Source organism: Tachysurus vachellii, chromosome 4 (assembly GCF_030014155.1).
Source record: "Tachysurus vachellii isolate PV-2020 chromosome 4, HZAU_Pvac_v1, whole genome shotgun sequence".
Taxonomy (NCBI): Eukaryota; Metazoa; Chordata; class Actinopteri; order Siluriformes; family Bagridae; genus Tachysurus; species Tachysurus vachellii.
The window spans coordinates 8332900-8360406 of NC_083463.1; the positions used below are offsets into that span (position 1 = coordinate 8332900).

Below are 27507 nucleotides of genomic sequence, written 5' to 3' on the forward strand. Positions count from 1 at the left end.
GACGCAATATCACTGCAATACACTATTATTATTTCTACATCTTGCAGCGCTGTAATTTCCGAGCTACTACTAACGATGAAGGGAAAGTAATCTCTGCACAGACAGTGTGATAAAACGAAGTTGAAAATCCCTTGTGGTTGTGGCTCAAATTCTCAACAACTAGTGCGAGCTCCGCTACATTAACCGGATAACGCATCCTGCCGTTACTAAGAGCACGAATTACACAAACAGGATGCTTACGAAACCCTTCCTTAGCTGCAGTAACTTTAAATAAATCATCAGTACCATTAAGCTCTGAGTGTCTAATGTTGTTTTTAATAGAAAACTACCAGTCAGTGCTTTGGATAATGTACAGAAACGTCACCAGCGCTCTGTCTAAACACCTACAATTATCACGACGTCCAATCAAGATTAACGAGCACACTGGCTAACATTAGACCATTACGCATACCACATATCTTAAAATAACCCCCACAGCAACCTCTAATGTGCAGCACAGGACTGGCATAAAGACACGGACACTTCAGAGCTCTGCACGTGTCCACAAAGAGGTTTTATTCAGGGATGCAGTCTGTAGACACTAATGGACTGTAGATAGCAGCGATAGATACAACTTGTACAGTGACCGTTAAAATATACTGTAGCGAGAGCTGCTAAAGTGCTGATCAAGCTGCAGGACAAGAATCCTCAGATCTACTTTCCGTAAGTAGAAGAACATTTAGAGGCTCCCAGGAGACACAACTGAAGATAGGTTACATTATTTTAGCAGCTAGTGAATCGAACACAGAGCCTTCTGTGGCCAAGAGACAAAGACAGGACAAATTGGCCGTTCTCTCTGGGCTGGAGGGGTTGTGTTTCACCCTCTTTCACCCTCTCTCACCCTCTCTCACTCACAGCAAGCTCTTGTATGAGGCAGAGGGCAGAAAGCACTTTGTAGTGATGCAGTTTGAGCAGCAGCTCATACCCTGATTTAACGTGTCTTGCAATAAAACACTAACTAGAAATGCTGTTCATTTGAACGTTTAGTTTGTCTATTTACTGATTTTGCAAAAACAAATATTTCTCTCATACACTAGCTGCTTTAAGAAAAAAATGGATGGAATAGATTACATAAACCCAAAGTTGGCAGTGTGCTAAACAAAACAAATGAGAACCAACACCTGAACATGCAAATGTTTATATACACAACAGAAACTGTTTACATCTGTGTAGTAATGTTTCACTGGAACTAGAGAAGAAAATGCATGTTGGGAAAGTGTGACCTACACGTGTCCTGTCTGAACACTTAGCTTTAGCTCTGTACGCTCCGTCCACTCACTCTCATTAATATTCCTTAAAAAAAACAAATAATAATAATAATAAAGGACAATTGCAGGCTGCTTGACTGTGCAATAATTGGACAAACTGAAGACAGAAGGTGGTCTCAGGACAATAGACGCAGTGTTTATTAGGAACTCTGTTTGGAAGCTCGCACCCACTACAGCATACCAAACCAAACCACTGAGTCGATCTTATTCAAAAAGTCTTTCATCTGAAGCACATCGACGATTTGTCGAGAACAAAATAACAATCAACATGAAAGAAATAGAAATAGATTTAAAAATATAGATTTATATTATTTTCAGTCTGTAAAACAAAGTCAGATTTAATACAATGCTGTTAATGTTGATGTGGAACGATCAGTTTGACATAATGCGACTACACCGAAGGCATCAAAACTCAATCCTTTTCCATTCCTTCCCACGATGTGTATGCTGTACGTGTGCGCATGTGAGAACACAAAACAAACAAGTATTCTTTCCATCCCAGAACTCATGGTAATGAAAGTGTGTCTCATTTCTCAGCCACAGCCCTGACTTGCACAAAACACTAACAGAGGCTCTCTCCTGAAGATACTGGATTAATATCAGCATCACAAAAATCCTGATATGAAGTCTGGGTGTGTGAAAGTGGATCTGTGCTTGTTACAACACTGTGGAGCTACAAGTTTGAATAAATATCAAGTAAACTTTAACATACCGTAGGCTATTGTAAAATAAAAGGTCAGCTGGTTAGACAGGTAGATTATCATTGTTTAACATGTATTTCAGCCTGAGGATAAACGTGAGTAATTTAATCTGCCTGTTCATCTGCCATTAGGAGTTCAGAACATACTGTTTCTATCACATTCTCTCAAAGCTCTACACTTTAGTCACACCTCCGTGTTTGTGTGTTATTTATGACAGAGGCTATTTATATACGAAACCTTTACGCTTAGGTCGGTTTCTTTTTAACACAAATTCAAGAACATGACAAAGGGCAGATGAGGAAAGTTTAGGTAAGTTCAGAAAGTTAACAAAAACATTTATAAACCTGTATGCTGGAAAAATATTAATTATATCATGAACAGTAAATGGCTCGAAAGCAGGTTTTTCATCGTTATGGCAGTTTGAGAGAATTCAGCTACGGTGACGTCCGTCTAGTTTTCTCAGAGCACCGCCACGTATATTTACGCCGCTCACACAAGCGCTTTATAAAAATAGGGAAGCAGAAACACATCCATCAACAAGTCACTGCTGTCCTCTCCTGACTGCCTGCTTAGAGATGTAGATAAAGAGCTGAGAGCTCAATGGCAGGCCAAAATGCCACTGCTCATAAACATGCCACTAAATCCTCAGTTCCAGCCACAACTATAGAAAAGCTCACACTCCGCTCCGGTGTCCAGCACGAACAGAGTCTAGGAGAAAAGCATCGTTCAGCTGATTTACTCTCAGAGGATGTCTGAGGCTCACAACTATAGGATTAGCCTTCAGGATATCCGCCGCAGGATAATTTACAGTGTGGGTTATCATTTAGCTGACCAAGCTTTACATACACTGCAGGCACTAAGTTATTGATTGTTACTACAATACAGGTTTATTATTTTCCAATATAAACACACATTCCTAATTATAAAAGGGTGTACACACTTATGCAACCAGCTAAATTATATAATTAGTAAAGGAATCTGCAACTAATTATCCTCAAGCACTCAAATATTTGAAATCTCTCAAATAAGCTTGCCTTGAAGAGCATCGACGTCTAAACCAGCATCTTGAGTACAAGCTTTAATAAATATTAATGGCAGCGAGTGTGATCAATACCTCCACTTCTCTAGCTGGCCAATAATGGCCTGACAGGATTACATGGCGTGACTTGTGTAACGGCCGTTTTAAAAAGCAGGTAATCTGAGACCACCTAATCAGACAATCAGTGGCACTCGATTTCATTTTCATTACACGGTATTTGGAGAGCGTCTTACATTTTTCTCATTTATACAGCTGAACAACTAAGGGTTAATGGGCCTTGCTAAGGAGCCCAGTACTGATCAGTAGTCCAACATCTTAAACACATCGACCACTTCACCAAACTATAATTTGCCCATATGAAGTGTAAGATGCAGACTAAAGTGCATTAGACTAAAATCATCGTGTGGAAGTCTTTAGGTTTCTACATCATACACGGCAAACTTACGGTCTGTTTATCGGCCTTGTAAATACAGTTGTATTATTTCACGTCAACAAATCTTCAGGCTCAACTATTACTATATACTAACATACATACAACCTTGTATAGCTGCATATTATACAGTGACATGGTACTTGTTAGTAAAATACTAAAAAGGATGTTGGTGTTACAGTGGCCTTTTTTTTGAGAGGAAAATATTCAAAAATATTTAAATGAATTGGTGTCATCTTCTTCCACTTACAGCTTTTCCTGTTAGGGGTCGCCACATCGAATCATCTGTTTCCACCTAACTCTATCCTCTCTACACTTGCACCAGTTACCTTCACGTCCTCTTTTAACACATCCATATATCTCCTCTTTGGCCTTCCTCTTGACCTCTTACCTGGCAGCTCCATCTCCAACATCCTTCTACCAAAATAACCATCTCCCTTCTCTGTAAATGTCCAAACCATCAAAATCCATCCACATTCAAATGAATTGTGTGGCATTTGAGTTTTGTTGGAACATGATCTCTCGAACACGTGACAGCCCTAGACCCAGACGACCGCTCCACAATATCTGGAGTTGGTCAGGATCAGAAAAACCAGGTGAGAGAACAAACACTAAATATATCACAGAGTTAAACACATATTAATATCGCCGCTATTTATTAAAACCATATTTATTAAATCAACATCGCTGGTTTCCTGTTAAACAAAAAAAAAAAAGACCTTTACATTTATACACTTTAATTACAATCATACGAGTATAAAAATAAATGAAACAAGATTAGTCAATAAGACGAATGTTTAGCAGCCACACAGATTGTTTTCTTCATCTCAGTGAGTTTTTCCTCACTACTGTTACTGCTGGGTTGCTCATTACGGATAAATATAAATTTTACATTATATAAAATATACAGTTCCATTGTTAAAGGCGTTACACAAATAAAATGAAATTTAATTTCCAAACCAACGTTCCAGCAACAGTTTGGGAAGTGCTCCAAAATCTGTACAGAAAATCAATCATGTAGCTGGAATATAATATAATATGATCACAAACAGTGAGTTTGGTGAAAAACTAAGTGATTCAGCCTGTAATTTTCTCTAAGGAAAATGGAGAAGAACACAGACATGGCTGATCCAGATGGAAATAAATTCACAGAAAATATTAAATTACCTTAGCAAGTTAATTGTCTCAGCGGCAGTAGGTTTTTTTTTGTTAAGTATAGATTACAGTATTTCAAAAAAAAACAACAATAACCTGCTAAACCAGCACATAATCCTTAGGCTGATAAATGATCAGAACATCTGAGTGCATGAGACACAAACAGCGTTGTACTGATCACATTTACCAACTAAGCAATGTTTGTGAGGCAATAACTACGTACAGCTCTCATTCAAGGTTTAATAAGAAGAGGCAGGCAATGAGTCTTGTCAAAAATAGAAATGAACACATTTCAGGAAGCGCAAATATGAACCGTCACACTGTCCTGATAGATTCTGCCCAGGATGGTCACACTTCTCCATGATGTGTTGTGTTGAGCATCACAGACTTACTGAAACAGACTGACTCTGACGCTTCAGTAGCAAACACGATCCTGCTTTAGACAAACACTGGCAGCACTCGGTTTTTAAACACAGCTTAACAGGCGTAAAAAACCTGAATCTGTCCATATTTTAAAAAAACCAAAACCTCACAAATAGAGTAATGAAGCATGAGGTGGTCTGTGAAAATCCTATACCAGATCTATAAAATATATGAATCTCATCACTAGCTCTAAAACTTTGGAATTCTTTACAAACTGAGATAAGGCAAGCAAAATCTCCTGGCATTTTTAAATCTCAGCTTAAAACTAATTTTTTTAGGGTAGCTTTTAATTGATTAATTGTAATTTTAACAATTGTGCTTATTTTATAGTCTATTTTTGTTGCTTTAATTTTAATCTTTATATCATGTGGTATATTTTTGTTTTTTATTTGCTTTTGTAAAGCACTTTTAAAGGAGCTATAGAAAATAAAAGGTTACTATTATTATTATTATTATTATTATTACTACTATTATTATCATAAATAAATACATAATTAAATCGGCCTTTACGTACAGTAAATTTAACGTTATTTGTTCCTGACATTCAGATACCCTGCATACATATGTACATTTTTTTTATTTTTACAGACCACAATGTATCTGAGCAAGGAACTACGAATCCATATTACAGATAGTTTTAGCAGGTTCTGTGAATAATAGATTAGGTTATACGGGGTCAGATGTTGCTGAACCTTTGGGACAGCCTGTAGGATTTATCAGATTTCTACCATTTTGGCTGTTTGCCGAAATTCAGTCACAGCACCATTTATTTCAGACAGATTTTCTCAGACAAGCTCGTATATTTCTCCTTTATTTTACTAGTAGGTTCCCAGTAAGAACCATTATCTTTTCTAGTCCAGGTCAATATGTGGTGAAAAAAAACAAGCTCATACTCTGATAACTTTGGTGCTATACTTTGTGACACAGTGAAATACATATTTCAGGGAAAAGTTTCCAAGTCAAATGAAGATTCCTCCAAACAAAGAGGCTCGTAACATCGTAAATAAACCCAAAGACGGTCTGACGACTGATTTCAGCTGATGCAAGGAAGCAACAAAGACAGGGGAAAAAAATGATGAGCCATTTACCGAAGCGACAAGCTTTTATAACAGCACTGACAGTTTCCAAGGCAACCCCACATGGCTTTTGTTCGCGTGTGTGTCAGGTGAAGAAACAGATCTTATCTGAGAAGGATGGAAATGTGGTGGGAGAATAAAATCCAGGACAGTTCAGCTGACATCACAGCGGCACCGCTGAAGCACTGATTGAAGGGAGATTTAAAAAAAGAAATGTCTAAGACACACAAAACACTCAAGTGAGAAAATGGGCGGGTAAAAAAGTGTGTGTGTGTGTGTGTGTGTGTGTGTTTAAGCTTTATAAATAAATTATATCTCAAGGGTTTCATTTATAATCTGTTCTGTTTCAAGGTTTTAAGTCTAGATTTTTTTTTCTGTGTGTCAGCCAAGTCTCTGACAATAAACACATACGATTAACTCCATATTGGTTTACTACACAAAACTCAGAGCCTACACCGTCATGCCAAATATAACACACCACCTTTCTACTAATGAACAGTGTGTAAGTGAAGCAGACATATTGTGCACAGCGATACATGCAAAATTAATCTGACACTACAGTGTGTGCAGGGTCACAGAAACCAAAACAGCTTGTAGTCTCAGGTTCCTGTTCCTATGTGACAGGAGTGGAATATGAAGTGGATTTCGCTTGCTGTAGTCACATTCACCGCAAGGTTCAACATGTTGTGTGGTCTGAGATGCTTTTCTGCTCATCACATTTTTAAATAGTGGTTATCTGGGTTACTGTAACTTTTCGGTCACCTCAAACTAGGGCTGGGTGAAAACGATAACGATATGTATCGCGATAGACACGTGATCGATATCAATAAAAAATGTGTTCGATAAAACGTTCGATATTTTTTATTCTTTGTCGGAAGAAACGTTTGGTTGCATTAACAGAGGCACTCGCTCTCTGGTAACCTAGCAACGTAGGGAGTGACACGCTAAGAGCCAATCATGTAACAGTATCACGTCTGGTTGCGCCATATAGATGTCTCGTACTGGTCTGCTGGATTCCTCTTCAGTAACCGGCGACTGACAAGCAGAAAACGAGCGCCGCAGCGAGCGAGGAAATTGTAAATAAAAGAGGAAAAGCCAGCTCGCCAGTATGGCAGTTTTTTGGATATTATAAGTTTAAAATAAAAATGTTTAAATGTAATATATTTTTCTCCTTGTCCTTATTTTAAATGGGTCAATAATTATCGATATCGACAGATATGAAACACTGATATTGTGATACAGTTTTCAGCCACATCGCCCAGCCCTACCTCAAACCATTAAGGACATCGACAAAGCGACTCACTGGATGTTTTTGTTGTTGTTCACACATCATTGTAGTCCAGCTGTTTCTGAAATACTCACATCAGCCCATCTGGAACCAACAGCTATGTTACGGTTTAAGGCACCAAGATCACATCCCCCATTCTGATGTTTGACATGAACATTAACTGAAGCTCTGGATCTATAATCTGCAGGATTTTCAGCATGATTAGTTAATTGGTCAGTTAGTTGCAATGGGCAGGTGTACAGATGTTTCCATTTTAGATTGCCATTAGTACAATATGTCATTTAAGACCTTCATATACACACAAATGTTATTTATATACACAAAGTGCACAGCAAGAAAAATGCATGAAAAAACATCCATACATACTGTATGTGACTGTATAACGGTTATGTATTAGTTTTCTTTTTGGTCAGTCCAGGAAGGTTGAACTTACAACCTTCCAGTCATCAGCTTGTAACCTCAACAGTGCCTGTATTCTTATGGTGTTATGGTTTTCAGCTATAAACAGACCATTTCTTTTCAGAGCTTAAAAAATGACTTGACCTATTAAAAAAAAAATTACTAATACACTAAGGGGTTTAGAATTAGGACGAATTAATTTCACAACCTTCGTTCACATTTGGTTACTAGCAGAGTTGCATTAAAATGTTCCTCTGAGTAAAGGATTAGCTGCTAGCTACTATGATGAAAGTAACACAAAAAAAGGGATATTTCAGATTTTACATATTCAAGAAATCAACGTCCCTGTTACTGTGTCAGAAAGCGATTAGAGCGCCTTGCTAAGAGGAGCGTTCAAAACAGGACTCTTCTCTTTTGGTATATTTTTTTTGCTTTTAAAATGCTTACTGCATTTTAACTCTTACTGCAAAAAATAAATTGGCATGTCTGAAATGTGTTTGAAAATATCAAAAAACTAGTTCCTAATGATGATGTGAAAGTCAGCACAAGCTTAGAATGATGTCGTCTCTCTGCCACAGATGTCACACCAAAGAACCACTGGCTGAACCTCTGATGCACACGGCACACAAAATTTAAACTCCACAGACGTTTCAAAGTCATCATCTGATTGTTTGGATTCTGAAGGATATCTAGATGTTGGTGTGTCGTTTTAAGGGTCCACCTGGAAACAAAGCCGTCATGATGCTCTACATCCCTCATGAAAGGAGGAAGCCGTCGTGTAGGCAACTGTGACGGTAAGCGCTTTTGAGGATCAGCTAAATGCTAAACTTTCCAAATTATGTTAAAGTCCATCGTATAGACTCATTAACTTGCACAACGTTCTTAAATGAATGATCTATGGTTGCACACCAGTCTGTTTCCACAACCATAAACATGATTCAGGAAAAAAATTATAATCTAACTGTGATTGGTTGCTTTACATGTCACTCATGCCCCTTTTCCACCGAGGCAGTTTGAGTGCTGGTTCGGAGCCAGAGCCTAATTTAGAATCAGTTCTTTCTGTTTCGACCGCCAAAGCACCGGCTCTGAACCAGGAAAAGTGGTTCTTAAGTAGCACCAAAACGTTGCTGGTCTAGACTTAAGAACCGCTTGTGGGCGGAGCTACTGTTAGCGCATTTGATAATATACCTTAAGTATACTAATGTTTAATACACTTTTACTTTACCGTGATATGATACATTATCAGCACACATGATAGTAAGTAGCTACATGCTAAGGCTAACTTTTTTCTGTGTTAATGATAAAATAACGTTATGTACTTTCTCGATTACAACCTCTGTTTATACAAACTACACGGAGCTGCACGTACACGTTGGATTCGTCACGTTTGGATGCTAATTTAGGTTCACAAAGCCATGAGCATTAAAAGTAAAGCAACATCCGCCATTGTTGATGTGTTTGTGTTTACCACTGCTGCGCTAAAGTTGCTGGGACACGTGACACGTATACAGTGACGTCAGATTCGGCTCTGTGATGCTCTCTAATCGATGGAAAGGCAAACCGGTTCTTAAAAGGTTCGCCAGTGGAACCAACTTTGAACCAGCACCAGTGCTAGCTCTGAACCAGCACTCGGTTCTTTTTGGTAGAAAAGGGGCATCAGATGCCCTCTTGGGTGGTTCTACAGATAGAGATCACCTGTAAAGTTTACATTTTAAAAGTTGCCAATATTGTATAATATATAAAGATAACAGCCAATTACCTCATAATAGAAAAAAAATCAATATCAATTAAAAAAAAAGTCACGTCTATGTGAAACACTATTCTGTTCATGGTTTCTTTTAAATGGTCAGTTGCTAGAGTAGCTCCACAGAAGCGCTCAGGTAAATGAGAAATGTCATTGCAGATACATCACCCTTAATCAAGGTCCATATATGAATAAAGTGGATAAAGCAGGTCAAATTTCAGACTCTGTAGGCATCTGTTAGGGTCAGTTAGAAGGGCAACTACATAATTTATCTTAATAAAAAAAAAAAAAAAAAAAGAGAACAAAGTGTGTAACACTCGTTTAAGCCTTCGGTGTTTATTTAACATGGTCTTAGTGAAAAGAGAAATAAAAAAATTTCCCAGAAGGGGTCCGTCAATTATTCCTGGAAAATGATCCACCAGAAGCGGTAAGCAATGCTGCTCTTTGTTATTCATATCCACACTCGTACTGTGCACTCGTGTCGAGCTTTTAATTTTTCATGTGCATCTTAATTGCCGCGTGGACCCAAACAAGCAGGACTTCACCACAGGGAAGAAAATGAAAAAACTCAAGGGAGAAACAGGGCCTGCTCATGGAATCACGCAAAAAAGGACAGAATTACAGCTGAGGAATGGACTTGGACTTCAGCCAATTAAACTCTGAATCCTGCAAGAATGTCAATCTCTAAAGGTCACAGCTATGAAAAACGAAAAAAGAAAAAGACCCAGACTCGAATGTAAAGAAAAAAATGGAGAAAAAAAAAGCAAAAGATGTCAGGATGATGAAAAACAAAGCACAAATGACAAAACACCAGTTGTGAAGAGCAGGCTGCCTTCCTGTTTGTTATTCTGACTGCTTTAAAATTCAAATGTGATCAAGCCATGAATCTTCTCCCTAGTCTCAAGAGCCTAGTCTGGATTCTTTTACATCCTGTAGAGGGCACTAAAGAAATCAATGGATGCATGAAAGTCTGTTTGAAGCATAAGAAATACAATTGGAAATAGGCATGAAGCGTACACGAGCAAGAGAGAGAAACGTGATGCATGTATCTAATGTAAGGTCACAATATTTCGTTGATATTTTTAGTGATTCGCTGAATCGACTCCCAGTGTCTAGGATTTGAACTCAATACGTAAAGACTATTTGTGGTCTTGCACTACATACACTATATGGCCAAAGGTATGTTGACACTTGACCACTGAACATCCCATTCCACATTTTTCCCCCTTTGCTTAATAAAATAAGCTCCACTCTTCTTGGAATTTTCCACTAGACTTTGCGGGTGAGGCTGCGGGGATTTGTGTTCATTCAGCTACAAGAGAATCTCTTAATGAGAACAGGTACTGATTTTGGGTGAGATCTTGGATGCAGTCAGTGTTTTTAAAAGTTTTTCTTTTAAGGTCAAAAGTTTTCCTTGTTTTTCACTACAAAGGTGTTTAGTTGGATTAAGGTCAAAAGTTTTCCTTGTTTTTCACCACAAAGGCATTTAGTTGGATTAAGGTCAAGGTTACGTGCAGGTTCTTCTGTACTAACCATGGCAATCCATGTCTTTATAATAGAGCTGGCTTTGTGCTAAACAGTATTCCCATGCTGGAACATGTCTGGTCTCTTAGGTCCAGTGAAAGGAAAATGTAATGCTGCAGCATACAAAGACGACCGGCCCAGGTGTTAGGCTGCAGGGAAGACGTGAGCCGGGCCCCGGTCGAGGACCTCTCCCCCTCCTCCGCCACCAATCTTCGAGATTCCCACCCGGAAACGATTCGCCCCCCTTTGCAAGACAGAACATGACGCAGTGATCATCGTTCCATCGTTTCAGACTCCATCGTTCGCCACGTCCGTGCTACTGCGGCTAAAGGTAAGGTACGCACTTGCTGTTTACCTGGTTCTCGTGTTCTTGGTATGGCTGCACAGGTACCTGGGATCCTGAGCAAGCACACCAGGGCTGTTGTTCTTCATGCCGGCAAGTACGACACCAGCCTAAGGCAGATGGATATCCTGAAGAGGGACTTCAAGACCCTGGTGGAGACGGTTTGCAGCACATTGCCCACGGCAAGGATCATCGTGCCTGGACCACTTCCCACGTACCAGCAACTTTTTGCCTTAAATGAATGGTTACACTCATGGTGTCATGATCAGAATCTACTCTTTATTGATAACTGGAATGTTTTCTGGAAGCACCCTGGGCTATTCCGTGCCCAGGGAAATCCTCCCGGACAGCATCTCCAGGGCGCTGCACACCTTCTGACTGGTAAATTACAATTTATGATTTATGTCTTAATTTAAATAACTATCCTTCACCTCATAATCATCAAATTAATACAAATACACACATAGCTCATCTTATAGAAACTGTGTCTGTTCCCCGAGTAGTGAGATCAAAAATTCAATGCATGAGAAGTTCTCTAACTAATAAATAATCTCTAAAATAAAATAAAAAAATAAATAAAATCTAAATAATCTAACCGTAATTAGACCAGAAAAATGCTAAGGAAACAAACAAAAACAGTTCCTTCCGTTTGGGCTTCTGAACATTAGAGGACTTGCACCCAAAGCACTTATTGTAAATGAAATCATCTCAAAAAATTGCCTTACTGCACTCTGCCTTACTGAAACTTGGTTTAAACCAAATGATTACATCGGTCTAAATGAGTCTACACTGTCAGGATATATCTATAAGCGCAGGTCTCGTCAGACTGGTCATGGAGGTGGTGTAGCCACTATCTTTAGTGATTTCCTTACTGTTACTCAGAGAACACGGTATAGATTTAATTCTTTTGAAGTGATTGTTCTTAATGTTGCACTCTCGCACATGCACATGAAAAAAATCCATGATGTCTCTTGCTCTAGCAACCGTGTACAGACCCCCAGGGTCCTACAATGATTTTCTTAAAGAAATATTGGCTAATTTTGATAAAGCGTTCAGCCACGTTATCGAGTCGGTAGAACTATTATTTCGACTACTAAAGACAGATTCACAAATAACCTGCCTGATCACTCTCAGCTTCTTACTGTACCCTTAAACACAAACGATCTAGACTAAACAACCTGTTAAGTTTAGAATTGATTACAAACTGCTGCTACTTATGTACAAGGCTCTTAATGGTTTAGCTTCCATGTATCTAACAAGTCTTCTAACACGTTACAATCCTTCACGCACTCAGAGATCACAAAACTCAGGACTCCTGGTAGTTCCCAGAATATCAAAATTTACTAAAGGCGGTAGACCGTTTTCGTATTTAGCGCCCAAACTTTGGAATAGTCTTTCTAATAGTGTTCGGGGCTCAGACACACTTTCCCAGTTTAAATGTAGATTAAAAATATCTCTCTTTAGTCAGGCGTACACATCATACATCCCATAATATTGTGCTCTATTACATCTGACCAAATGCACATTATCATCTAGTGCTTGCTAATATTATGAACAACAGCTGCGCCAATTCCTCGCCACTGCTTCTGTCTTTCTACCCATCCCGAGGCATCCAGAAATCGTACCAGCTCCCGTACTGTATTCCATGCCATGAAGATTTTGGACCTCCACTGAGATGAAGGCGACTCTGTGAGAATCCTGAGGCATCTAGAGATGTTCCAGCTCCAGTTAGACTCTGTGATACTAAAGAGGAGATGCCATCTACATGTGGTCTTTGAGGACAACAACCTCCTCATCAGTACAACATTTGTCTGACTGTATATTTGTAATCACACCATCTGGTGTCACCCATATGAGGATGAGGTTCCCATTTGTGTCTGGTTCCTCTCAAGGTTTGTATATGTATGTATGTATGTATGTATGTATGTATGTATGTATATGTATTTATCCCCAATGAGCAAGTCTGAGGTGACTCAGGCAGCAGTGGCAAGGAAAAACTCCCTTAGATTGGTAAAGGAAGAAACCTTGAGAGGAACCAGACTCAAAGGGGAACCTCATCCTCATATGGGTGACACCAGATGGTGTGATTACAAATATACAGTCAGACAAATGTTGTATTGGTGTAGGGATCACATGGAGTTCAGATCTCCTCTTAGTATCACAGAGTCCAACTGGAGCTGGTAGATCTGTAGATGTCTCAGGATTCTCACAGAGTCAGCCTCATCTCAGTGGAGGTCCAAAAACTTCATCGCACGGAAGACGATCGGAGCTGGTACAATGTCTGGGTGTCTCGGCATGGGTAGAAAAAGAGAAGAGCAGTGCGAAAGCGAAGAGCAGTGAAAAGTGACATGGCTTTCATAATAATGGCATGTGCTCAGCTTGGAGAGATTCTTTAAAAACATCCCATCTTCATTCATATCAGAAAAAGTGGCATCTTAGCATCATACCTCCTCTCACAATTGAGACATCTTTCTCTGGGAAATCTATTGAATCGAATACAAAATGAAGGTCCGCTGTGAATTCTCGGCAAAGTCTGAACACAATTTCTGCGAACACAATATGAAATATGAAGTTATGTGTAGCTACCTTGCCCTTCTTTAAAAACTCTACCTGAAGAATCCTTTTTTGTTATGTTTTTAGCCTTGTAGTCTAAGAAAGAAATGATTTTTTCAAGTGGGTTAAAGGTTCTTTACCAAGAAAACAAAAAAAAAACCAATTTATAGCTGCAGGAGAAGGAGCTGCAGTAGCTCAGCCACAGGACGGATTCTATTAGAAGCTAATGGAGAAGAACATTAGATACTAAAAGAAAGGGTATAAAAAGCATCTTTAAAAAAAACAAAACAGGAATTTGGCATGAAATGGAATTGGCAACAAAGATGAACAGATTTAAACATAACCTACTCTGACAACATGTCTGCAAAACAGAGAAGTCGTCTTACAAATGAATTATTCATGATGGATATTTCCAAACAAAGTGAAAAGAGAACAGTGTCCTTGAAAAGACTTGCTCTTTAAAGAGTCTTTGAAAAGTCGTTCTTTGCATGTTCTGTCAGAAATGCTATTAATAATGGAAATTATTTGGTCTTGAAGCACAAGCAACGGAGAGATAAACGGCAGTTTTATCACAAGTTTAATAAACAAAGCGATGGTTAGAAAGCAACCGAAGGAGTTTTTTAATCTACATCCCAAATCAATACCTTCAATGTACTTAATGCTTGCTTCGTTCGCAATAAACTTAGTGTTTTGAGTGCATTTAATGGACCGTGTTTTTAATCGGAAGCTTATTTGAGCCATTTCGTAATACAAGGATAAATCGTTTCAGTTAATAGGTTCAACTGCAGCACAGAGTTTCTAATCAAAATGACTTAAATGTCAAAAGATGTACGGTGTGCGTATCGCAGACTTGACAAATGATCTCAATTATATAAAATGATTTACTTTGCGAAGGCACGAACGAGCCCAAAAAAAACAAAAAAAGATTGTCAAGTATTTCAGGTTTTAATGACGACGCTTCGCACTTCTAACTTCCTTATGAAATTTATTCACGAGGTAAAGGAGAGCAAAAGCATCGAGACGATGAAAAGAAACGCATTTTTATTCACGTTCCATCACAGTAACACTGCCACACACACGAATATGCAAATCAGATGCAAATTTCAAAATGTTAATGACACAAGCATTCTCTCTCAATTCATCATCCCTTTTCAAATGAATTTTAAAGGATCAATCAAGTAGTAATATTTGGATTTCTCTCTCTCTCTCTACCTCTCTCTGCATGAATATCATGCATAAATTTGAATGGGCCTGAGGCAGAAGACTCCTCAGAGAATTTCCTCTTTAATACAGTACGGTCTCTAAAGGGCAGAAATGAGCGGCACATTTCACTGGAAGCGAAAATAAATTGGAGAATATAGTATCGGTGTTGGGGCGAGTGTAATCTGAACACGTCATAGCGCACTTTTAACAATCCTCTGTGTATTCTGTTCGTCTCGCACATGTCACATATGGACACAGGTGCTTTTAAGGGACCTGGAAAGAAAATATTATTTCTGTCATGCACACAAGCCGATGCTGTTTATTAAGCATCAAGCTTCACGGTTAAGCAGTATGGTAGTTTCACAAAAATATAATCCTTGTGCACACACTTGAAGCTGCATGGCAGGGGCTGCACAGTAAACACCATCTGCCCATCCTGTGTGGTGCCAGTGTGTTTGCCCCAGACACTATCTCACACACTTCTCAAACATTAATGCTCCACTGCAGGAGATCAGGATGCCCTTAAGGGTCTGGGGATTAGAAGTGACCACTAAAAATTCTCCTACTGCTACTACTAAGAAGAAAGGAAAAGTACAGGAATAAGAATTAGGGAAAAAAAAAAAAAAAAGTAAAGTACAGAAGTACCCTAGAAGAAAAAAATGAAAGCACTCAATAAATAAGAGTGAAGTAGAGAATAACTGAGGTAAAGGAAGTGTGTGGTATAAAATAATTTTTTTCAAACTGATGTAGAATCATTTTTTAAGTATCTACTCATCAGTTTCTCCACCATGAGTCAGTAGAATGCTAGAATGATTGCGGTTTTCCTACCAGCATAAACAAAAACATTTTCCCCCACAATGTCTCGTCTTTAATTGAATGTAGGCGTGTATCAAACAAACACACTTCCTACTGCAATAAAAGTCCTCACGCACGCACGGGGACACGCACTCGCGCGCACGCGGGGACACGCACACACACGCAGGGACGCAGGGGGACACAGCAAATTTTCCTGGACAGACATTTACCACGTGTAAATGTATGTAGCATCTGATGCTTACTGTAAATGATCATACATTGTATTGTGTATACTAGTGTAGTGCATTGCATGTCGAGTGACTATTGTGGGTCTGTGGCGAATATATGCATCTATTTCTAAATACATACTGAATAAATATTTTACCCCATTGTACACTTCCTGCATTGCACCAACAAAAAAACAAAAAACTATATCCTAAATACAAAAGAATCAAAGTTATATAGTAAAGGGAAAAAAATAAAAGAAAATCATTTAACATTCAGTTGCAACAAGGACACAAGTTGTGGTTGAAAGACTTTTTCCTTGTTTTCTCTGACTGTTCATTGCATACAAACACTAAAAATCACTGTTTCCACATTACACAAGTTTCAGGGTTGTATTTAATTACTAAGAGGGCCTTGAGCTAGTGGTTCATTTTGGTTTGTTTCAGATCAGCGTTATAAATGATTTTTTTGTTTATAGACAGCCGCACCTGAATTCACTCCGCGTATGCCATAAAGTGCGCTGTAGACATTTTGTGACAGAAGGTTAAGACCCAGGTACAGTGTTCAGTTTAAAACAGCTTAAAATGATATAAAAGAATACTGTTCCTTACTATTTAGTACTATTTATTTTTGATATTTTTTATTCTGCAGTGTAATCTGTTTCTAGTATAAGAAATACTTTTACACAGATATTTCTTGCAGGCACCTCTTCTTTAAAAAAAAAAACCCATTATAACACCTAATGTATTTAACACCTTATGCATTTCTGATTATTTAATGCATTGCAAATCTTAGACAGACATGAAGGCCTACAGGAAAAACATTAGGGTTTGTCTGTATTATCAAACATTTTGTTCTTATTTTAGAACGTGTCCTGTGAAAATAATGCCTGCTGGAATCGCTTTCAAATTTTTCAGTAGACAAGATGTATTCTCTGGAGAGTGTTCTACGTTATTACCCGTACTTCATTCATCTGTAACGTTGACAGTTCATTTCAGTACATATACAAGCATCAGCCTGCAATCAGCAAATACACTGCTCAAGGCTGCTTGCTGATGTGCTTGTATATTAATGCATACGCACACTGCAGAGGAGACGAATTACTGCATAATAAAGCTTCTGAGTCTCTGAGTCTTGTGTGTCCTCTGAATCACAATGTAAACAACAGCGCCACCTACTGACAGCTGCTGGAACCGAGTCAAGTCAATTCGAGAAGCTTTTATTGTCATTTCAACCGTATATAGCTTTTGCAGTACACAGTGAAATGAGACAACCTTTCTCCGGGACCCTGGTGCTACATAAAACAAAGACAAAGCTAAGGACTTAGTAGAAGTCCTAGCTACATAAAGTGCATCTGTGCGACCTGGTGCAAACAGTACAGGACAAGACAGTGCAGGACAAAAACTAAAAGACATTACACAAAAGACAATAAACAGAAACAGCACTGACTAGTGTAAATACTATATGTTCAACAATATTGCATGTGCAGTAATACTAGAGTAAACACTGTTATAGCAGCAGTTACATGAGATAATGTATTGTGTAAAACACGTTTGTGCAAAACAGCAAACAGTATTGTGAAAAACAGCAAACGACTGAAATGTGAGACAGACTGTGCAAAGAGCAAAAACAGGGTGCAAAACAGCATGTAAAGTTTGACGGATGTATAATAGAAGTGTGTGTGTGTATTTTGTGTAGATCTGTGCGGTCCATATAGTCGGTGTGTGTGTGTGTTGAGTACAGCTCAGTTCAGTTATTAAGGAGTCTAACCAAACTGAATCTATTACATGTACCAAATGAAATTCTCTATATTTTTCTCAGGAACACTGCACATTATCTTGCAAAAGTGTGTCCTCTTTCTATTTAAATTTATGCAAGCGGTTAACATGTCTGTAGTCGTCTAGAAAAAAAGTCAGTTCAACTCTAATTTAAAGCACACTTAAGGTTTTCATGCCACCCAAGTGTCTTCTTTATTGTTGGAGTTCATTTGAGCTATAAGTTAAAGAACTTAAATACACAACACTTGGGTGATGGATTGACATTAATCCCCACTCATCTCCACATCCACACAATCATGTACAGTTCTATAAACTGCATTTATTTGGTCACTAATATCTAGTTAAAATATACAGAGAACTTACATCTGCATTTGTGTATAGCTGATTTATAATATTGTATATAACAAATAAAAGTGATGTGAAATAACACACATTTCCGGACCAGCGATATTCATCTTATTTGATAGCTATTAGGCATGAGAGCTCAGTTCATTCTTAACGCATTACACATTCAGCCAAAAAACAAACAAGCATATTGAGAGGTATAAACTGTTACAATTAGAAATCCTGCTGGAGCAACTTACAACATGTGAAAATGATCACCGTCACACATGGACTTGTTTTGAAAAATGTGACACTTGACTTTTCCAGCAGCAGAATGCGCTGTGCGTCACGAGGAGCTCATGAGACACCACAATAAAAATTCTTTAGCTTTTGCGACATGATGAACTGCATTACTGTACTTATAACAGTAACAATGACACTTAATATGCACAGTATGTAGTGCATCACTATGAATTAATATTCCATAGAAAATCCCATGTGAAATTTCCCCATTGTGGGATGAATAAAGGTACATCTTATGTGTTTGCAATAATCTCATCTTTCATGTTAGATAAAAGTGTAAAAGGTAACAGTGTTTTAATCAGACATTCGAAATACAAAATACAGTTTGTCAGAACAGTGCTGATGAAAAAACATGAGTGGTAGAAGTCTGACAAATGTCAAATATAAAAGTACTGACGAGTAACAGCAAGTTTCTTGTGTTGTGTGATCCTGAAGTACCAGAAGCAGCCAGCAGGTGTAGAGGTTGAGCTCTGTGTGAAATGCTGCATCAAAATCTACTCTAAAAATTTACTGCTTAGAAGGTAATTGAAACATTTGACTGCTTAGAAGGTCAAGCACACACGCACGCACCCTTTAAATGCATTCCTGCAAAGTTGCAAGATTGCAGCATCAGGCTTCTGCTTCAATGCACCTGCAGCTTTCTGGGTCTCCAAAGGCTGGATCAGTAACATGCATTTGAGCAGAAGAACAATAAAAGATCCGGAGTGTGAATTCTCTCTCACACATCCTTACAGATTGGCAATGCGTATGCATGTTAATAAGAGCATGAGAGGCCTTAACACTGGACGAGTTTCATTTTGTACAAGAGATGCTAATGTCTGGAGTTTTCAGTCTAATGTACTATTGGAAGGCATAAGACTGTCAAATAAATGTCCGTGAAGTTCAAGTCACCAGAGGACACTATAGAAATGATGACTGAACTCTGTACAAGTCAGTGAACTTACAGGAACCCACTAAAACACCAGAGGCATCAGATCCGGATTTTAGCTTAAGTCAATTTTTGTTTTCTGCAAAAAAAAAATGTTACTGGACATTTTATAGATTTGTAATCTTTCCGGAAATTGAACATTCGGTCTATAACAAAAAACAACAACTGACTAGCATGACAAGGGCCGTGACAAATTTCCTTGAATTCCTGAACCTGATCGTGCCTTATGATCCATTCACAATAACCATGCTCAAAAAACCATGCACGTGTAAAAGCCTGAAAATCTTTCGCTACTATTTGTCTTAATCAAACTTGGCTGCATTTCAGTCATCTCTCTGGAAGCAAGCAAGCTATTACATGTATATGTGAATAATCACATCTGTGTGTGAGAACACACTCACCAGTCCTGCGGATAGAGACGGAGCAGACTGACCCAGGGACTGGTTCCTCATGCGGATGAGGTTGTTTGGTTCTCCTGCCTGCTGTTGCCAGGCCAGCTGACTCACACCGCTGTGCATGCTGCTAGACAGAGGCAGGAGCTGCTTCCCTAACACACACACATACACACAAAGAGGTTAGCTTAGATACCTGGACATGTGTACCTGTATATATACACACACACCTGTATTTTATATATAGGTTGAAGCATTATCATTATTACATTTCAGTGCCAGTTTCGACCAGTTCTGGGCTGAAAGATATTTTTGCCTTTGTAAGTGTGGGATGTAAAATGAAGTATTTTGAGTGAGCTCATAAGCACAGTATTGTGTTAACGTGTTGGTGAGCTTTCTTTAAGTTGGTAACATACTAGATGTACCTCTAGATGCACATAAATGTGTAATTTAAAAAAAAAAAAAAAAAAAAAGTCTGTTGTGTAAACATGATGATCGTGTCTTCACCAGGTCTTAAGGGTAGATGTGAGTGTGTTTCTGGGAGGGAGAAAATGAGAGAGAGTGTGTGTATCTTACCAGTTAGGCCGGCAGCCATGCTACTGCGGCGGGCTCGACTCTCATCCTGGCTGAGTTGCCGCTGGAGTTTGGTCTTTCCTGCAGCAGTGGATAAGTCTGGGTTACTCAGCTTTCGAAAGATCAGGGTAGGCTGCACTACCACCTCCTTCTACATGCACGGGGGAGGGGGAGGGGGAGGGGGAGAGAGAGAGAGAGAGAGAGAGAGAGAGAGAGTAAAAGAAGAGAAGAGAGACAGAGAGAGAGAGAGAGAGAGAGAGAGAAAGAGAGAGAGACAATATTACAAATAATACCTAAAGTAATTCAATAAAACGTGTCAACTCGAAGTGCCACAAAAACCGGTCCTTGTGGCCACACAATATTTATGCAGTTAATAAGTTAATCAATGTGTAACAAAGCAGCTTAGTGTTATTTTCCCTGTCTTTGTTTGGAATATATTATTTATTTATTATTATAACAATATGATATGTGTAATAGGCAGCACATCCTTAATTTTTAACTCCTCTAACTGAAACAAACTGATGCAGCACGCTTTGTCAGGGACTGAGCAAGGGAGCAGCTGTGCTTAGCATGTACTTGCACAATCATGTCAAACGTGAACTTAATGGATTGGTGGAAACCAAAAGAGGCACTCAACCCTAGCAGGTCATTTTTTTGGCGCTTAGTTTTTCTCCATTTGTTTAAACATTCATTAGAATTTGTCCTCAAGGCAAATAATCATTTAACACAGATTCAGGCCATAGATCACAAGTGTACCAGGAAAATCGATGGGAGAATTTTACACTTATTCACAGAATCAGGATTACTTGATTAACTAGTTGCAGTTGTCTAATGATAATGGGATAAAAGCCAAGTTTATTATTAAACTCAGATTCTGTGTACAATGTTCAAAACATTTTAGCAATCACCATTAATGCCACACAATGAACAAAACTCCTTCATAAATCACAATGAAAATTTCAGACTTTTATTTCACACATGCTGCCAAAGTTCAGTACATGGCAGGAAAATGCCGGAATGACAGGCCGTTTATTCCCAACATTGATCTCGTTATGACTGAAGAAACAGTGGCACTGGCAGGCAGACTTGATCTGATGCAAGAAAGGTTTTCGGCTAAGTTTGATTGAGGGAGGGTTAGGTGTTCGATTTCAACTATACAAACACGTTGGATGATCTATAAAACTGCTGATTCATTCACATCTGGATAACAAGTCAGAACAGTGTATACAGTGCAACCCTGAGAGCCTGCTACCACACATGCAAAAACACTCTAGACTCGTTTGTCATTAGTGAATGGTGACAAATAACCCTGATGAAAATAAGCCATAACAAAAACATGCAGCGAAAGAGCGAAAAGGAGGTGAGGAAAGACAAAACCAGAGACGGCCTGGTATAACAGACGACGAATGTTAGTTCAGTTTTAGACTGTGAGACAGTGCATATTTTCTTCACACATTCAAGTGGGTATTCTCTTGTTTAAAGAAAGTGCAGTAACCAAAACACGTCATCAGACCGTGAAACTGTTTTCACGACAGTTACAAAAACATTGTAGAAACAAAAGAATAACATCGCATTTTCTTTTAGTCCAGGCCTTCAGTGCTTGTGTTATAAGGCATGTGTTAATTAATCTATACAGCTGAATACTGACCAGATGCATATGCTGAGCAATAGAGTCTGTGAGAATCAGTTTTCAAAACTCTGTGCACACCCACTCGTATTGTTAGACATTTTGATTGTTCTCTGCTTCTTCCTTTGGCCTTCCAATTAACTCGGTATCCTGGGTACTGCCGGTGTATAAAAGCAGGCTCCTTGAAGACATGGTTCACTGAGGTCCACATGTCCTTTTACAAAGCCTGGACCTCATCCCGCATTAAACACCTTCGGGATGAACCGGAACGCCGACTGCACACCGGACCTCTTCACCCAACATCAGTGCCTGACCTCAATAAAGCTTTTGTGGGTAAAAGAGCACAAATCCCCAAAGCCACACCCCAAACACTAGTGGAAAAACTTCCCAGAAGAGTGGAGTTTATTATAAAAGCAAATAGGGATTAAGTCTGTAATGTGATGTTCAACCAGCTCTAGTGTTCGAATCAGGCCTGCTGCACTACACACATAAGTTGAGACTTGGTCTGACCAACTGTCCGACTATTTTCTCTAGAAGGACTACTAAGCATGAACGCCAGATGGAAGAACTTAGGAACACGCAGATATATGATAATTCAGACAAAGTCTGGCACAAAGCGGTCATATAATTCTCCTTCTAGCAGAACACACAACGACCTCATGGTTAAACATCACAAGAAAAAAGTTGTTAGCCAGATTCAAATAATATCTTTTCCATGTGATGTGAAGAAAGAACATCGGGGCTGAAATGCTGGCCGATGATTCGGTCAAGGATGCAAACACAACATACCATACGGTCATTCTAGCGTTTGTTTCCCTTAGTCTATAGTAATGCACTTAAGTAATAGATGCCTTATGCCATACAGTTCTACATTACATTAGCCAACAATTTCTAGTCTAATTAACTTAATAAAAGCACTGCAGCTTTTATCTATCCTGTGGGACAGCAAATAAATTTAATATTTGTCTACACGTGATTGCAATAAACCTTAGTATGACTTATTTGAATAATTACCAAACATAAGAAACAAAAGATTAATTTTTTGAACATTCCTGCATATTTGCTTAAGATTTTTAGGATTTTGCACACAACGGAGCCACAGTGCTGCTCTAGAGCTTGTATTTTAAGGCTTGTGATTTACAACACAGATGTTAAACAGCAACCGGATTCGTAAACCGCTTTTTCCCCTCCTTATGATCCTGTGAGCATCCCAAGCCAGACCAGCATCATGTCCATCTCTTATTTTAATAAGTCTCCTGGGATCACAGAATGCCTTCAGCAAATGTACTGTTTTGGTTACAGAAGGACAAACAAGATGACTATTCTTGAAGTAGACCGTTAAAAAGAATCACACCACCAGTCATGACAATATTCATACTTCAAGTTAAGTGGTAAAAATGTTCTGGGCTTACTAACATTGGCTTTGTAATGTGGTTTATGTTGCCAGTGAAATGCCACGTTCTTTTAACGTAGGGATGGGAAATGAAAACCAGGCGCATCTTCACAACCAGTTACATCCTCTCGGTGGAGTCACAAGACTCCAGAACATCTGGATGGCCTGCATGTCTGACACACTGCAGCCTTAAAACCCTAACATACAAGGGTTGTCCAAGAGCGTTTCCACGACCCAGTTATAATACAAACAAACCCAAAGCTTACACATGCTTTAAATTTTAGACTCTTTCTACCATCAGTTCTGAAATGTCCGCTTGCTCTCAGAAACAACCCCATGCAGGTGTTTTTCCATAGCTTATCATCACCTTTAACCAGACTCTGGAGTGCCAGTCGCTACATCTCACTTAAACAGTAAAAGTTACTGAAAAACGTATATAACCAAGGAATTGGTTAGTAAACTTATGCTCAGAATTCACAAATTGATTTTTTTTTTTTTGGATGAATGCACTTATGCAGCTTAATTCCCATTACAGTTTCATTGAGGAGAAACTTTGGGTGTGTCTTGCAGCTTGTGCTCAGACTTGTATATAACTGAAATTTTCTAAATGTAAACAAGCACCGAGGTAAACAATCCTGCTAGGAAACTTATCAAATTCTTCAAACTGACCACTGGCTAGAAATAGTATCACCATGCACTAAAAAAATAATTACAATAATTAATAAAAAAAATTAAAAAAAATAAATAAATTAAATTTTAATCAACCAAGTTTTAGAGCCAAGAACCTCTCATCAGGGAAGGCGGTGCTGCTTGTTACAGCCCATCTGTGCTGGTGTTTGGTTGGGTTCAACCTCAGCGCTCAAACGTAAACAATCATACCAATCTCTAGCACACAATGGTGACTGAAGTGCAAAATGACAAGAGCAATGTTTACACACGGTACTAAACTACCAGAGAAGAAAGCGAAAGCACCTATAGAAGCATGTTATTACCGTACAGCTCACGCCTAAAGAGATTTCTAAACCATGGTATTAACGGAACTGCGAGCTGGAATAAGAAAATTACTACCTAGATCTGACAGACGGCCTCATCTCAGTGTTCCAAAAGCTTAATGACAATCCAGTAAAAACTTCTTATGGCTGGTTCATGTTCCGCACTTGTGGCTTTCCTCTTTGGCAGTTGTTTTTCCACAGCAGTCCCATCATTCTTGCGTGGCAGTGCTGTTCCCTACCAGGCGTCACTACTCATTCATCAGATTTCTGAGCTATTCACCCAAACCTAATAACAAGCACTGTTACTTGTCCAGGAATCAACTTAATATTAGAAGAGAACAAAGGATAGATTTTATTAGCCAAAGAGAGGAATAATGACAAAATAATGCCAAGAAATTGCAGATAGGGTTCCAGTGAATGAGTCAAGTCAGACTGGTAGTGGTAGTGGATGTAGTTGTATTGTTGATGGTTTTAGTAGCAGCAGCAATATTGGTGATGGTGGTAAGAGTAGTATTGGTAGTGGTGGTCGTAGGAGTAGCAGTAGAAGTATTGGGGTGGTGGCAGTCAGTAGTAGTATTGCAGGTGGTAGCAGCAGAAGCAGTAGTATTGGTGGTGGTGGCAGTAATAACAGTAGCACTGAGCATACATTGCTATACATACCACAGAGTGTACATTAGCCTGGAGTGTACATTTAGGAGGGCTATGCAACACAGTTACAAAAAAGCAATATAACAACAATGCATCCAGAATGTTTATTTTAGTTTAAACAGGCAGCCCAGCAGCTGTGTTTTAGAACTCCACCCAGGCCAAACCCCTCATGAGAGAATGATGGGTGTGTTCCCACCTACCCCCCTCCATCTGTTCCAATAGTAGCCCCCAGAAACCTGCACCTACACACATAGCAATTACACACCCCACCCCATACAAATTACCGACTATTACCTTGCTTTGTTTCCTCATACGAGCTTCACAGATCCAGCTCAACACCAGCAATACACGAATATAAGCAAAAAAACAGTGGAACAGTGATTACGTTTGTATCTCATACAGAATTTCACATGATCAGCTGCAGCAGATGTACTCAGTCATGTGAAAATTCGTTTCTCACATCCTCTAAAGGTGGTCTTGATCCAGTTTCAGTGGTAAGACCTCACTGGTTACTGCTTATAGCAGTGCTTCAGTGAATGAAATAGGTCTTGCTTTGGGAAATCTAAATGATACAATATGGAGATTATAAAATGATAACATTTTAGAGGCAGATATTAGTTGGCCTATTGCCTTTGCAAGAACATTCTGATAAACAGATCCTAGAGAACTTTCTCCAGTCTGCCACAAACCCCCAGATCTACACCTTTCCTGTAGAAGTGTTTTCAAAATATCTGACTAAACATACAGGTTTTTAGCAACATAAACTTTACTACGGAACACCCGTGTCTGTTTAGTCAGTCATTTTTATTGACAGCTCTTCGCTTGGTGAGATCTGAGAGCCGTTTTGGTGTTAATCTTATCTGAATACTGTAAACATGCACTGCCTATAATCATAAATGCTGCTGTAATCAAAAAGATGGTCCTGTGCTCATCCCAGTAGTCTTATTTACATTTTACTGAATATACTTTACAGATACTAGACTGTTTGTTGTTACTCTTCTTCAAATGCATGCTGTAATGATTTATAATCTCACAGAGAGACACACAGACAAACGCACACACAGATGGGTGTGGGCATACACACACAGACACTGAGTCAACTTAAGATTTGGTCCAAGGGCAAAACGAGGGTGAAAAAAAAATTGTTTGAGGATTAGGTGTGTTGGACTGAAGGTAAAAACACACACACACACTTTACTAGGTAAACAGAGTGGAGCTGTAATAATATATTCACACAGGAATTGAGGCAATTCTAGGAGGTGGAAGTGTTTCAACTTATTTCTAATAGGCAGAAATATAACAGCCTCCTAAAACCCACTTGTCTTTGCAAACATATCCTTTCCAATGAAAGATGAGAAGGAACACTATGAGTACGATATACACACAGCTCAAATGAAAGTCCTTACAGTCAAAGTCAAAGCTTTATCTCCATGCACTCTGCTTTTATTATACTGCTTTGAGGAGTGTTAAATGTTGTGATAGAGAATTTAACAGTGCAATCACGAGTTATTGATTAATTTTCCATAAGACGAGCTTTGAAAGTTTCACTCACAAGGCAAATGAAAGCAATACATTAAATCAGTTGTGTGTGTGTGTGTATATATATATATATATATATATATATATATATGATGTTTCACATTAAATGTAATAAGTAAATAAAAGTATGGTGTGTCATTCAGAGAGAGAGAGAGAGAGAGAGAGTTGTAAAAGGAATAAAGCTTTGAAATCTAGTTGCTGAAAAATATTATATATAAATATAATAAATAAAACTTTAGACTGGTAATTGGAACAAATTATTATTATGCTATAAACTGCACACCCTGTCGTGATTTATTCCTTCTATAACAAGTCAGTTCTAGGCTTTGTATGTGTAGGGAAGCTCAAGTGTATGGAGTGGAACCAGCACGGCAGTGTGTAGTAATTAATTTAACAGATCACTTACACTGCATGCTTCCTGACAGCTGGTTCAATCTGCTGTTCAACAATTAGAGTGATGTGTACACGTCTGCATCCAAAGAAAACATACCAGTGTTGCTGAACTGTGAAGGAACTCTCATAAGAACGCCATCCGCCCAGCATCACGAGCAATGGGAGTGCTTCCAAAACAGAGTGTGTTATGCAATGGTGCATTACAAGGAGAAACATGACCTGGCCAATATTTCAACTGAACCCCAGAACCATTAAAGTCTGAGTCCAAACAAGTGCTTTGTCCAGTTTGAACCGTGTGAACTGAGGAGGAAACTAAACATACACTGAAAACTTTCAATTATCAAGCAATAAATACTTTTATTTAGTTGTTACAGAATGCCAAATCTCTTGATCTGTTTAAGAATACCAGTAG

The 27507-nt window shown here is 38.8% G+C and overlaps 2 protein-coding genes across 7 annotated transcripts in view; one reads left to right on the forward strand and one right to left on the reverse strand.

Annotated features, from left to right (window-relative positions):
* Window positions 1-27507, forward strand: part of LOC132844292 (low affinity immunoglobulin gamma Fc region receptor III-like) — a 237143-nt gene that overhangs the window by 136961 nt on the left and 72675 nt on the right. The window lies entirely within an intron of this gene.
* The window catches only part of mast2 (microtubule associated serine/threonine kinase 2), a 118652-nt gene that overhangs the window by 78388 nt on the left and 12757 nt on the right, over window positions 1-27507 (reverse strand). For all 5 annotated transcript variants that reach the window (XM_060867555.1, XM_060867553.1, XM_060867552.1 and 2 more), the window contains exons 2-3: window positions 20507-20654; window positions 19940-20085 (exon numbers count right to left, since the gene is read on the reverse strand). In XM_060867555.1, the coding sequence (XP_060723538.1) occupies window positions 19940-20085; window positions 20507-20654 (294 nt within the window). The remainder of the gene's footprint in view (window positions 1-19939; window positions 20086-20506; window positions 20655-27507) is intronic.